Source organism: Ruditapes philippinarum, unplaced genomic scaffold (genome assembly GCF_026571515.1).
Source record: "Ruditapes philippinarum isolate M1 unplaced genomic scaffold, ASM2657151v2 ctg1662_1_1_1_1, whole genome shotgun sequence".
NCBI classification, from domain to species: Eukaryota; Metazoa; Mollusca; class Bivalvia; order Venerida; family Veneridae; genus Ruditapes; species Ruditapes philippinarum.
The window spans coordinates 372,696-385,915 of record NW_026851696.1 but is presented as its reverse complement, the minus strand read 5'-3'; the positions used below and the strand labels follow the sequence as shown (position 1 = coordinate 385,915).

Genomic DNA, 13,220 nt, shown 5'->3' with positions numbered 1-13,220 from the left:
ACTTATAAAGGAATATACGTACATATGGCAGTAAGTATAATTATTGATAACTGACAAAAAAACCGCTTTTATCATATAATGTCAACATTATAGAAAATGTGTGGAGCATGCACTTTATAAGCCATTTAATTTAACAATATCTAGTGCTGAAATTTTTATATTAGAAAATAATGATAACTACTACACAATCTCTTTTAAATACAAAATAAACATTGAGTTTACTTCTTTGTCATATTAAAATCTCTACACACTAAATATAGGTGGTCACTATATAAATATAAAATGTCGTTAAAATACTGGCAGTGTTTTCCCTTTTCTGAATGTACGAAAAGACTAACTCTGGATGCGTGACTTTCAATACAATACATTTTTCACTTTTGATTCAAATTAGACGGTCATATTCAGTAATAACTTAATAGATTTAATAAATGACTTGTTTAAAATATTTTACTCAAGAGTGAGCATAGTATACCTTCAACAAAATGAATGAGATATGATTATCATTATATAGATATAAGGACGCACATTCGTTTTATTAACTGATATAACTTCAAAAGTGTGGATGTCAAAATATCAACATACAGTTAAATGTTTAATTTTGTCTTATACAAATATGTACAAAAGTGTTAAAGCGGCCTTCAGCTTTTCTAAGGTTAGATATCTTATTGTTAGATAAATCGAAATTTGTCGTCGATAAAATAAATAAACAAGAAGGAAACCTATCGAAAACATAAAAACCGAAGGCTGCTGAACACATTAAAACATCAGACAGTTATTCAGCACTATACAAAAAATGAAACTGAATACACTTGTTACTCTATCACGTGCATTGACGTGACACTTTTGATTGTTGTTGTTGTTAATGCTAACTGCTACAATTACATCAAAGAAACCAAATTTTTCTGTCGACATTCATGCTCAGATACTGAAAACAACAAACCAAAATTGCAAAACAATGACAATATATCGGAAATCGTTTTAAAGAAATCAATTTAATTGTAGACAAAAAATTCTATGTAAACAATCAAGATATATACTGACATTAAATTATTGTGTTATTTAAATAACGATGTTACGAACAATTAATTCACAGATACCTTGAACTCTCCCAAGATTCTGATTATCGTAATCTGATCCTAACACGACATCACTGTTTGATTCTGAAAAATAAACCTTTTATTAGCTTGTTATTCTTGTAATGCATCAATGCAGCTTAACATTAATTTATATCTTCATTAAAACATTTAAATGGAATAAGAGTCAAAACCTAATATTATAACAAAACCTTGAACCCGTGATGAAATTCAGAGTATGTTATTTGACTATACGTACTTTTGTTTGTCGAAAAAATTGTTATGTATTGTTATCAGTCATATATAATTTAGATAAAATTCAAATGAAGATCTGACGAAGTCAGTTTTAGAAAAAAAGTACCTTGAACAAATCCATGATTTCTGACATTGCCAGCGTTTGCTGAACTTCCACATTCCAGTTCGATGCCTGAAAACATAATAATTCAGTTACTAGTTTATCTACTCGCATAGACATTTTTACAATACATTTCCACAGAAACGGAAAAAGCATTCGCGCATGCACATGTTGTATAGGGAAAAAGCAATAACGACAGAATACATAATTTCAGAGACATAGGTAACATTATGTTATCTGCAGTGTATTTAACACCCTCGTTAACAAAATGAGAAATCTGAATGATAAATAATAACTTAAGAATATCTTATTTTGATATATAACCTATGCAAATTAAAACTCGAGGGTAGAACATATTATGATCTTGATTCAAGCGGGGTTCATTTAAAGAACTGGCCTGTGTAAAAATAAATGAAGAATAGGAAGTTCAATAATGACAAATGAAATATCAGTAAGAAATAATACTGTATTTACCAGAGTTTTCATTACGAGGTCCCCTTGTAGTGCTATTACCATTGGCCCTTTAACGCAAATGAAATAACATGTTGTAGTCAATTCATAAACTATTCATAAAGATTAATTTACTTGCTATTGATGAAGAATAAATTTATTAAATAAATTCGTACATTTAAGCAAGAAAAGGAAGAAAATCGTAATTTAATTTAAAATTAGATCTAATTAATCTAAAATTTGAATAACAAATTTTTGTTAACATCTTACTTACATTATGTTAACAGTTTAACTTGTTTATCTCAAATGTATTTCTTACGAATACACCAATTGATTTTTGTATTGTACATTCATGAGTCAAGGATCAGTGGGCTTTATGACGAAATAAAAATAGTTGATAAAAAACAATAACCATAATATTTAATAAAATTTAAAAAATGAATTGCAATATTTTAACGAAGTAAAGGCATATATCCATAAGCAGAAATGCAAATATCTTTATATGAATGTTTTGTAATGCATGTACACAATTTGCTTATAACATTTTACACAGTGTTTATTAGTTGTTGGGTCAAAGCAAATTAAATTTCTATTGTTTGCATTTAAATAAGTGCAAAGACATTTCTGATGCTTTAACATTTTTTCCATAAATTGTACTGATAGACGTCTTTCGTATAACATCTGTTTCAACTTATTCATGCTCTTTGAGTTTTACCCTTGACTTTAATAAAGTTGAATATATATATTTTTTTTTTACCTTTTCCGACATTTCCAGAGAATCAACGTAACCACAAGTACCAACGACACAGCAAATCCTGTCCCAAGTATTACACCAGCTGTATTAAATGACTGCTCTGTGGAACTTGAGTCTAAATTTTTTTTTGTAAATAAACATCGGTCAAGCCCTTAACTTTTTTTTTAATATTTCCGTAAAAACATCGATAAATATAACAATAATCAGAGCGTAGAAATAAAAACGTGCTACATTGGTAAAATAAAAGACAAATCTAAAACTTTATACCTAATGTATTTTTATACATTTATCAAAACATTTTTGCAGGAAATATAATTATTCCTATTATAAATCAAAGTACACAAGGCGCTGAATTTGTTTGGGTCTCAGAATGTCAGAAATGAGAAGGTTGAGAGATTATAAACCAATTTGTTTTTGTAAAGTGCCACCAATGCTTTTTAGTGTTTTAACTGTAGTAAATTGGCTATAAGACTAATTGCAACACTGATAGTCGACATAATATTTAGTTGAATTCACCAAAAGTTTAGTTGAAACTTCCAGAGCATCTCCCGGGGATTGAACCCACGCCAAGGCGGTAACTGGATTACAAGGCATAGACTCTAACCCCTCGACCACGGAGGCGGTACTATTTGTTTGGTCTGACGACCCAAACAAATAAAAATCATTAGCATTATAATTTTACAGATGCGACGTAATATGATATTAACGTAATGCATAGCTATAACATTCTGAAAAAGGAAAGATCCGAAAGCACGGAAAACAAAATAAGATTACACTTGCCAGGCATGTATTGATTGCACTGCCGTCCCTCAAAGTTATCAAGACATCCATATGAACATTCACCATTACTTCTTTCGCATTGCTCCATTTTACAGCCAAGAGAACAAGATATGTTACAGTACTGTCCATACCAGCCAGTTGAACAATTTTCACATTTAACCCCAACGATCGTGACTACAGTACATCCGTATGTACAATCTCCTGATTCTTTTTCACAAACGCCACCTTTACACCCTGCAGAACACTCTTGATTGCACATGTTTCCATATTTTCCGGTTTTACAATTATCACATCTCACTCCAGCAAAAGTTGGAAAACATGTACAGTTTCCAGTTTGCATATCGCAAGAGTTTGATAAACAACCAGTAGAACAATTTTTCTCACAGTTTGGTCCATAAAACCCAGTTTTACAAAGCGAGCATCTATCATAGGATGAACATCGTAGACAGTTATCCCGGCATTTATATGTACAGTCGTTCAACAAAGGAAAATTAATGTTGTCGTTCTGGTAACCTTTATAATAACCATCCTTACACGATCCACAATCATTATTTGACGAACAAGTGACACAGTTACCTGGACATAAACTGTAACATAAATTACTGGTATCGTAATATCTGTCCTTACATGACACACACTGACCATTATTACAATTACAATAAACAGGACAGTTACAATCAGATTGACCATCGGCGTTATAATATCCCTCCTTACATGATGTACACGTGGTTCCTGTTGTGCATGTTTTACATCCGGGTAAACACTTCGATGTGCAGTCTCTAGCAGAACCGGGGTAATAGCCATCATAGCACGCAGTACACGTATCTTCACGATCAGGGCATTTTGTACAGTTGTGTGTACATCGTATGTAGCAGCGAGCACCTCTATAACCATCAATACAGCCTAGAGTACATTGGTTGGGAAACCATTTGCCTCCTCCACATTTTCTTTCTATACAACATGCACAATCTACTTTACATTGTTCATCAACCTCTGTAATAAATAAAGTCAAACGTCCTTAAAATAGTATCATATAAATGTTAAAATGTAAAATGAAATGCTATGAAATTATCATACTTTTTTATCAATTTGAATTGCTGAACAGTTAATGTTGTTTTCATAAGATGTTTAGAGTTCTCTTTATGCATAATCAATAACCTAAAATATCGATTAAGTTTTGTTTATATATACAATGTATACCAAAACTGTAAGCAAATGATTTTAAACATGAAGGGATGCAACCGCTTCTAGGAGTTTGGACTAATTTCGGTATTTGCAAATTAGAACATCAGGGTCTACATTTTCGCTACCATTATTTGTTTCGTCTGATGACCCAAACAAATAAAACCGTGCCCCATTTGCACATGTATAGGTCATTATCTGCTGAAAACAATTTAGCGAAATACACCAATCTAGTAAATGTTCATCCTACTGATGAAAGGTGGTATGTCGAGTGAAAGAGAAGTATACTCCAATATACATATAAAATTAAAATACTAGAGCTTGAGGTATGCTACTTTAACAACAATTAAAAATAAAGATATTTCGGTTGATCTTTTTTTTTTCCATTCTTTCTTTCTAAATTAAATAAATAAGCAGGACAGGATTTTAATACCTTCAATTATCAATAGTCTCTGAATTAGTCACTCCTATTTTGAGTGTCCATTATGTTAAACAATGTATCCGCTTGATGTTTTATTTTCCTCAGTTTATTTACTTTAAAGTGTTAATTTCGATGTCTATATATAAGCCGCGTCATGTTAAATAGATAACGAAGGAATACTTTGAAAACACTTTGACATTGCAAATTATCACCAATCAAAATAATAAATGTGATAATTGTTTAATTACTGAAAGTAAGTATATAAGCCCTGAAAGTGTTTCCTGTTGCAAAGGAATATAAATTGTCCTTTAAAAAGATGAAAGTAATGTTGTCAACACATAATTTTTCATCAAATTCTCTTTCTTATGGTTCTTAATAGGTAAATAAGTAAAGAACTTTATTAAATATTTTGTTAAAAACATCGATTAATTGCTGTATTTCTATACATTTATCAAGACAATATAAATGTTTCCACATATTGCACACTTATACATGTATTCTATATAATTTATATTGTTTTCTGTAACTATAATAATTCTTATCATTAAAATATCATTAGCAGCAGCGACAGCCTTACAATTTTACAGAGGCAACGTTATATGACATCAACGTAATGCATAGCTATAAAATTCTGAAAAAAGAGTTTTAAAATAGTAAGATTACACTTGCCATGCATGCATTGATTGAACTGTCCTCCAAAGAAATTATCAAGACATCCATAGGAGCATTCACCATTACTTTTCTCACATTTCTGATTTTTACAGCCGGCAGAACAAGACATATTACAGTTCTGTCCATACCAGCCTGTTAAACAAACGTCACATTTATCACCAATGATCGTATCTACGATACATCCATCTTTGCAATTTCCGGATTTTCTTTCACACACGTTACTTTTACACCCTACTGAACATTGTTGATCACACAAATTTCCATATTGTCCGGTTTTACATTTGTCACATGTTACTCCAGCAAAAGTTGGAAAACATGTACAGTTTCCAGTATGCATATAGCAAGAGTTTGATAAACAACCAGCCGAACAATTTTTCTCACAGTTTGGTCCATAAAACCCAGTTTTACAAAGCGAGCATCTATCATAGGATGAACATCGTAGACAGTTATCCCGGCATTTAATATGTACAGTCGTTCAAAAAAAGGAAAATTAATGTTGTCGTTCTGGTAACTTTTATAATAACCATCCTTACAACGATTCCACAATCATTATTTGACGAAACAAGTGCACACGTTACCTGGACATAAACTGTAACATAATTACTGTATCGTAATATCTGTCCTTACATGACCACACACTGACCATTATTACAATTACAATAAACAGGACAGTTACAATCAGATTGACCAATCGGCGTTATAATATCCCTCCTTACATGATGTAACACGTGGTTCCTGTTGTGCATGTTTTACATCCGGGTAAACACTTCGATGTTGCAGTCTCTAGGCAGAACCGGGGTAATAGCCATCATAGCACGCCAGTACACGTATCTTCACGATCAGGGCATTTTGTACAGTTGTGTGTACATCGTATGTAGCAAGCGAGCACCTCTATAACCATCAATACAGCCTAGAGTAACATTGGTTTGGGAAACCATTTGCCTCCTCACATTTTCTTTCTATACAACATGCACAATCTACTTTAAGCATTGTTCATCAACCTCTGTAATAAATAAAGTCAAACGTCCTTAAAATAGTAATCATATAAATGTTAAAATGTAAAATGAAATGCTATGAAATTAATCAATCATACTTTTTTATCAATTTGAATTGCTGAACAGTTAAATGTTGTTTTCAATAAGATGTTTAGAAGTTCTCTTTATGCATAATCAATAACCTAAAATATCGATTAAAAGTTTTGTTTATAATATACAATGTATAACCAAAACTGTAAAGCAAATGATTTTAAACATGAAGGGATCAACCGCTTCTAGGAGTTTGAACTAATTTCGGTATTTTGCAAATTAGAACATCAGGGTCTACATTTTCGCTACGCATTATTTTGTTTCGTCTGATGACCCAAACAAATAAAACCGTGCCCCATTTGCCAACATGTATAGGTCATTATCTGCTGAAGAAAAACAAAAACATTTTAGCGAAATACACCAATCTAGTAAATGTTCATCCTACTTGATGAAAGGTGGTATTGTCGAGTGAAAGAGAAGTATACTCCAAAATATACATATAAAATTAAAATACTAGAGCTTGAGGTATGCTACTTTAACAACAATTAAAAAATAAAGATATTTCGGTTGATCTTTTTTTTTTCTGTTTCCATTCTTTCTTTCTAAATTAAATAAATAAGCAGGCAGGATTTTTAATACCTTCAATTATCATAGTCTCTGAATTAGTCACTGCCTATTTTTTGAGTGTCCATTATGTTAAACAACAATGTATCCGCTTGATGTTTTTATTTTTCCTCAGTTTATTTACTTTAAAGTGTTATTTCGATGTCTATATATAAGCCGCGTCATGTTAAATAGATAACGAAGGAATTACTTTGAAAACACACTTTGACATTGCAAATTATCACCAATCAAATATAATAAATGTGATAATTGTTTAATTACTGAAAGTAAGTATATAAGCCTGAAAGTGTTTCCCCGTTGCAAAAGGAAATATAAATTGTCCTTTAAAAAGATGAAAGTAATGTTGTCAACACATAATTTTTCATCAAATTCTCTTTCTTATGGTTCTTCAATTAGGTAAATAAGTAAAGAACTTTATTAAATATTTTGTTAAAAACATCGATTAATTGCTGTATTTCTATACATTTAATCAAGACAATATAAATGTTTCCACATATTGCACACTTATACATGTATTCTATATAATTTATTTTATTGTTTTCCTGTAACTATAATAATTCTTAATATCATTAAAATATCATTAGCAGCACGACAGCCTTAACAATTTTTACAGAGGCAACGTTATATGACATCAACGTATGCATAGCTATAAAATTCTGAAAAAAGAGTTTTAAAATAGTAAGATTACACTTGCCATGCATGCATTGATTGAACTGTCCTCCAAAGAAAATTATCAAGACATCCATAAAAGGAGCATTCACCATTACTTTCTCACATTTCTGATTTACAGCCGGCAGAACAAGACATATTACAGTTCTGTCCATAAGCCTGTTAAACAAACGTCAACATTTATCACCAATGATCGTATCTACGATACATCCATCTTTGCAATTTCCGGATTTTCTTTCACACACGTTACTTTTACACCCTACTGAACATTGTTGATCACACAAATTTCCATATTGTCCGGTTTTACATTTGTCACATGTTACTCCAGCAAAAGTTGGAAAACATGTACAGTTTCCAGTATGCATATCGCAAGAGTTTGATAAACAACCAGTCGAACAATTTTTCTCACAGTTTGGTCCATAAAACCCTGTTTTACAAAGCGAGCATCTATCATAGGATGAACATCGTAGACAGTTATCCCGGCACTTATATGTGCAGTCGTTCAACAAAGGAAAATTAATGTTGTCGTTCTGGTAACCTTTATAATAACCATCCTTACACGATCCACAATCATTATTCGACGAACACGTGATACAGTTAAATGGACATGAACGATTACATTTATTATTGATATCGTAAAATCCCTCCATGCATGATGTACACGTGGTTCCTGACGTGCATGTTTTACATCCCGGTAAACACTTCGATGTGCAGTCTCTAGCAGAGCCGGGATAATAGCCATCATTGCACGCAATACAATTATCTACATCACTATGTCTTTCGCATTTTGTACAATTGTGTGTACATCGTTTGTAGCAGCGAGCACCTCTATAACCATCTATACAGCCTAGAGTACATTCGTCAGAAGAAAAATATTTCCCTTGTCCACATTTTCCATCTTTACAGCATGCACAATCTACTTTACATCGTTCATCAACTTCTATAATTAAAATAAAGTCTTACTTCCATTAAATTTATCACGTAGAAATGTAATGTGAAAATATACGAAATTATAATTTAAATTAGAATTGCTGACCAGTGATGAATAAATAAAATGATGTGATAGTGGGTCTAGAGTTCAGTATGTGCGTATTCAATTACCAAAAAATATTGATTAATTATGTGTTTATATTACATAAACTTTGTACGTTATAATATTATCATAGTGCAATGAAAAGCTATGATATTATCATCTTAATTTGATCTACGTCACGACAAAACCATCATAATGCATTTGCAACCAGCATGAATATAGACCAGCCTGCGCATCCACTCAGTCTGATCAGATCCATGCTGTTCGCCTACCAACCCTTGTTACAAGTAGTGAAACTGATTGCGAACATCATGGATCCTGATCAGACTATGCGAATGCGCAGGCTGGTCTGGATCCATGCTGGTCGCAAAGCCATTATGTTGGTTTTGTCATGGCACGGCTCATTTGAACTAATGAACAGTTTATGCAGTATGAGATAATGCAATGATATTTCATTATATGCAAAATGAATAATATAAAAATACGAATTAAGTTTGCGTTTTTATCATATTTGCAATGTTTACCAACACCAAAAGATCAAATTCTTTCAAACAATGCACTCACCTCCTGGCGTGTTGCAAACAAGTTCAAACATACATAGTGTATATATAATCTGTAATGAAAATTCGATATATCATTATTCTTTACCTTTATAACATGACATATTGTTATATCTGATATAAGATCAAATTTTTAAGGGACATCAAAGCGCATTTGTCTCATGTTTTTAAGGGACAACAAAGCACATTTGTCCAAAGTTTTTAAGGGACAAGAAAACATATTTGTCTCATGTCACGTTTTATGAATTACAATTTATTTTTTTATCACATATTTTCCAGTGCAGAATGTTATTTTAGAACCGAGGTTCGTTGTTTTACCTCATGTCAAATGCAATCATCAATAGGTTTGATAGTGCCATTTGTAAGAAATCTAAGACCTAAAACATACAGTGGAACTATAAATTTTGATATCTCTAATTCAAAAATATTGATTGGCTGAACCTGAAGCATGCTAAATCCCGTTTACGATGGTAAATGTTAAGTGCGGTGGTGACTCCCGGATTCTTGCGACTCGCTTTGCATTTCGTACGTCGACGCGAGACAAGAAATCCTTTGAGGCCAAATACCGCTAAATAGTATTCTTTTTATTATCCATATAAAACTGACATTTTTTAATAGCTACAAAACATAGCTAGACCCATATTAGAGAACAAATCCTTATCTCATTTTAAATAGTTATGATAAAACGGATATAAAGTGATGAGAAAAGTAAGACAATTTTTAGCGTCACATTTGTTACAGTAAAATGACTTAAAATCACACTGCTGCATGTGACGTAAAAGAACCACCAATACTAAAATCAAAATTCACTTTATCAAATACAACCTTTGCTCGCCTTTTTTCTACCAAAATGTCAAAATTACAACCATTAATTTTAATTCAGATATCTATGGCCATGCACAGTCAAAATATTGTCCAATAACATGCACGCCATTACGTGACAAGGCCAGATGGCTCCCTGTGCTGGTTCCTTTACCATAGTTAGGTAATTGAGAAGGCGATATTTTAATATGTATTTCTGACGAGAACATAATACGCGTCAAATGGTCCTGTCATTTTTCTTCCTCAGATCATTTAGGGGTTGCATTGGCCGAGTGATTTTCAAAAACCCAACTGCCCCTAACCGTTGTATGTCCGTCGCTCACTCGGGTGTAGAACTGCTCATGTGAGGAAGCCCGTCTAGGCTCAAAATTCGAAAAATCTATCCGCGTGCACACGTAATAGATATCGCGTGCGTATGTGCAATAGCTATCCCTTTACAAATTAATATCTATCGCGTGAGCACGTAATAGTATCTCGTGACGACGTAATAGCTATAGCGTGCGCATTTAATAGTTTCTCGTGGCGACGTAATAGCTATAGCTTGCGCACGTATTTGTATCTCATGACGACGTAATAGCTATAGCGGGCGCACGTATAGTATCTCGTGTCGACGTAATAGCTTTAGCGTGCGCACGTTATAAATAAGCAAAATCAATAGTCCCCTTTATGGCACCGTAGATACATGTTCTACCTTTTTGTTGTTAATAACGATAAGAACAGCTCGCTGCATGTGTTTAGGCTGGTAAAAATGTTCGTTCTGACATGCAAAACAGGTATATTCTTTAAGTTAATATATGGTTCTTATACAGAGGTTGGAAGTTTTCGATTGGCCTTAAGTGACCTAAAAACGGCAATATAAATACAGAACACAAAACAATGGCATGTAGCCGGTAAACGGACGGGCATAATTATTACCTTTTTAGAATTTTATGGAAGAATGTGAGACAAATGTGCTTTGAGTGTCCTTTCTTTTGTATGTCGAACACATCTTCTCATTTCCAATTTGTACTTTGTGAGACAAATGTGCTCCTACAAAGCATTAACCCTTTAGATTTTAAGACAAATATTTATATGAATATACCCTAACACTACGTACACTCTGTACTGTAATATCGAAATAATTAAGTAATAATTCATAACAAATCTCTGACTTATTTATTTAAGAAAATGTATATAAATAAAACTCGTCATTTGAATGCTGATACAGAATTACTATAATTTTACAAATTATTTTTTACTAACCAAATTTATGTTCCTCATTGTTTCCTTTATATGTTTTCACTGATCAAACACGAACATCACTTTAACTAAGTAGCAAGGTTATAAACCCTCGAAAAGGAAGTAAATAAAATATAACTTACTGGTGCGTAGTTAAATTCAGATTGCATTTAAAAGAAAATGTTCTCGTTATATCAATGATGTCTTAAGCAAACCTTAATTATTAACTTTTAATTTAACCACAAAGCAAGTCGAAATAGTAGCAGTGTCGCAATATATTTTAGGGACTGTGTGAAAAATGTATTACAGTACATCTTAATATCGATGTAAATGGTCTTGTATGCTTTTAAAGAGATAAAACGTTAGTCAACTCTGACAAAGATGGTATTTTTGTAAAAGATTCAAGTCTTTATAGAAGTATTAATGCATCATTGTTCGGATTGGACTTTTATGACACTTAAATACTTGTATTTGTCGATATAGTAACTTAGGGGATGTGTACATGTCAGGTGACCTGAATTCACATATAGCTGATTTGTTTGGTTATTTACCCAACAATAATCGGAACCGTTTTATTGATGAACAACAGACATCCTCGCACGGAATTAATTTAACTGTGCGTTGTGCTCATTCTTGATCGTTCTGTTAACACTTACCGATCAAAATTATTGAGTCTTTGAAAGGAAATGCTGCGTGTATCATACACGTAGTTTAAAAAAGGGTTAATGTACCTGCCATACTTTATATGGGGCGGCATGGCCGAGAGGTTAAAGTGTCTGACTAGTTATCTAAGGATAGCTATCCGCGTGGGTTCAAACTCCGAGACGTTGTTTCCTTAAGCAAGAAATTTTAAATTCATTGCTCAGTATTAGTTGGCTCCAAGAACGAATTCGAGAATGTGTTTATAAGCTCATAGCTTCCTACACAATCGAACTGTAAATTCTGTATAAATCAATAATTTAATTCAATATAGAAATTGGTGTGTTTCTAGTTTGGTTGATTATTTAAATAATAACAAGTCTTGAGTGTCATTATGAAGTCAATTACATATATATGTTTAAGATGAAATTGCATTTTCTGATCATTGTGAGATAAGATTTTCTTTGATGTGTGATGTTAATGTACCAAAATTAATGTAAATAATGTTGAAAATGACAAAATTGTTTGGAATACTGCTAACGAAACATTTATTTTTATTTTTAATACAGTTTAAGTTGAGTAACACGTTTTAAAAATATAAACAATAAACTTGTTTCAGGTGACTATGATATAAATGAAAGTATGTCTATCTTTTCGAATACAATGCACACTATTCCAAAGAAATGTTAAGCTGCCACGCACCGTTTCTATGGAAATAGGTAGATTAAAATTAAGTTATTGTTTTTGGAATGTTGACATTCACTTGTGAAATCAAATCAAAGTGGAAAATCATTTTTTGTTATATCACAGGACTCTTAAGAATAACAATTATTCCAATTGTCCTTTAATTCAAGTCAAGTCAAAGTCAAATTATCTTTATATTTCATCAGTGCTCAACAAGTGACAACATGATACATTCCAAAAATTAAGAAACATTATATAT

At 32.2% G+C, this 13,220-nt stretch overlaps 2 protein-coding genes across 2 annotated transcripts; both read right to left on the bottom strand.

The window, feature by feature from the left end:
• Positions 1-302: 302 nt before the first annotated feature.
• LOC132737296 (multiple epidermal growth factor-like domains protein 10) lies at positions 303-6,142 on the bottom strand. The gene is made up of 7 exons (XM_060724565.1): positions 5,685-6,142; positions 3,413-4,405; positions 2,636-2,747; positions 1,903-1,949; positions 1,435-1,500; positions 1,098-1,160; positions 303-925 (listed from the first exon to the last, which is right to left on the bottom strand). The coding sequence occupies exons 1-7, from the start codon at positions 6,022-6,024 to the stop codon at positions 879-881; spliced, it is 1,668 nt and encodes a 555-aa protein (XP_060580548.1). The 5' UTR covers positions 6,025-6,142; the 3' UTR covers positions 303-878.
• Positions 6,143-8,178: 2,036 nt separating this feature from the next.
• LOC132737239 (multiple epidermal growth factor-like domains protein 10) lies at positions 8,179-10,577 on the bottom strand. The gene is made up of 3 exons (XM_060724501.1): positions 10,536-10,577; positions 9,603-9,651; positions 8,179-8,945 (listed from the first exon to the last, which is right to left on the bottom strand). The coding sequence occupies exons 1-3, from the start codon at positions 10,575-10,577 to the stop codon at positions 8,179-8,181; spliced, it is 858 nt and encodes a 285-aa protein (XP_060580484.1).
• Positions 10,578-13,220: the final 2,643 nt, after the last annotated feature.

What these genes read in the sequence shown, in the direction of transcription:
- LOC132737239 (XM_060724501.1), bottom strand. Translation starts at nt 10,577, where the DNA reads ATGGTAAAGGAACCAGCACAGGGAGCCATCTGGCCTTGTCAC. An exon ending in GAGCCATCTGGCCTTGTCAC is followed by an intron (nt 9,652 to 10,535) that starts GTAATGGCGTGC and finishes TTTTCATTACAG; the next exon opens with ATTATATATACACTATGTAT. An exon ending in TGTTTGCAACACGCCAGGAG is followed by an intron (nt 8,946 to 9,602) that starts GTGAGTGCATTG and finishes TTTTAATTATAG; the next exon opens with AAGTTGATGAACGATGTAAA.
- LOC132737296 (XM_060724565.1), bottom strand. Translation starts at nt 6,024, where the DNA reads ATGCATACTGGAAACTGTACATGTTTTCCAACTTTTGCTGGAGTAACA. An exon ending in ACCTCGTAATGAAAACTCTG is followed by an intron (nt 1,501 to 1,902) that starts GTAAATACAGTA and finishes TTATGTTTTCAG; the next exon opens with GCATCGAACTGGAATGTGGA. An exon ending in AAATCATGGATTTGTTCAAG is followed by an intron (nt 1,161 to 1,434) that starts GTACTTTTTTTC and finishes TTTATTTTTCAG; the next exon opens with AATCAAACAGTGATGTCGTG.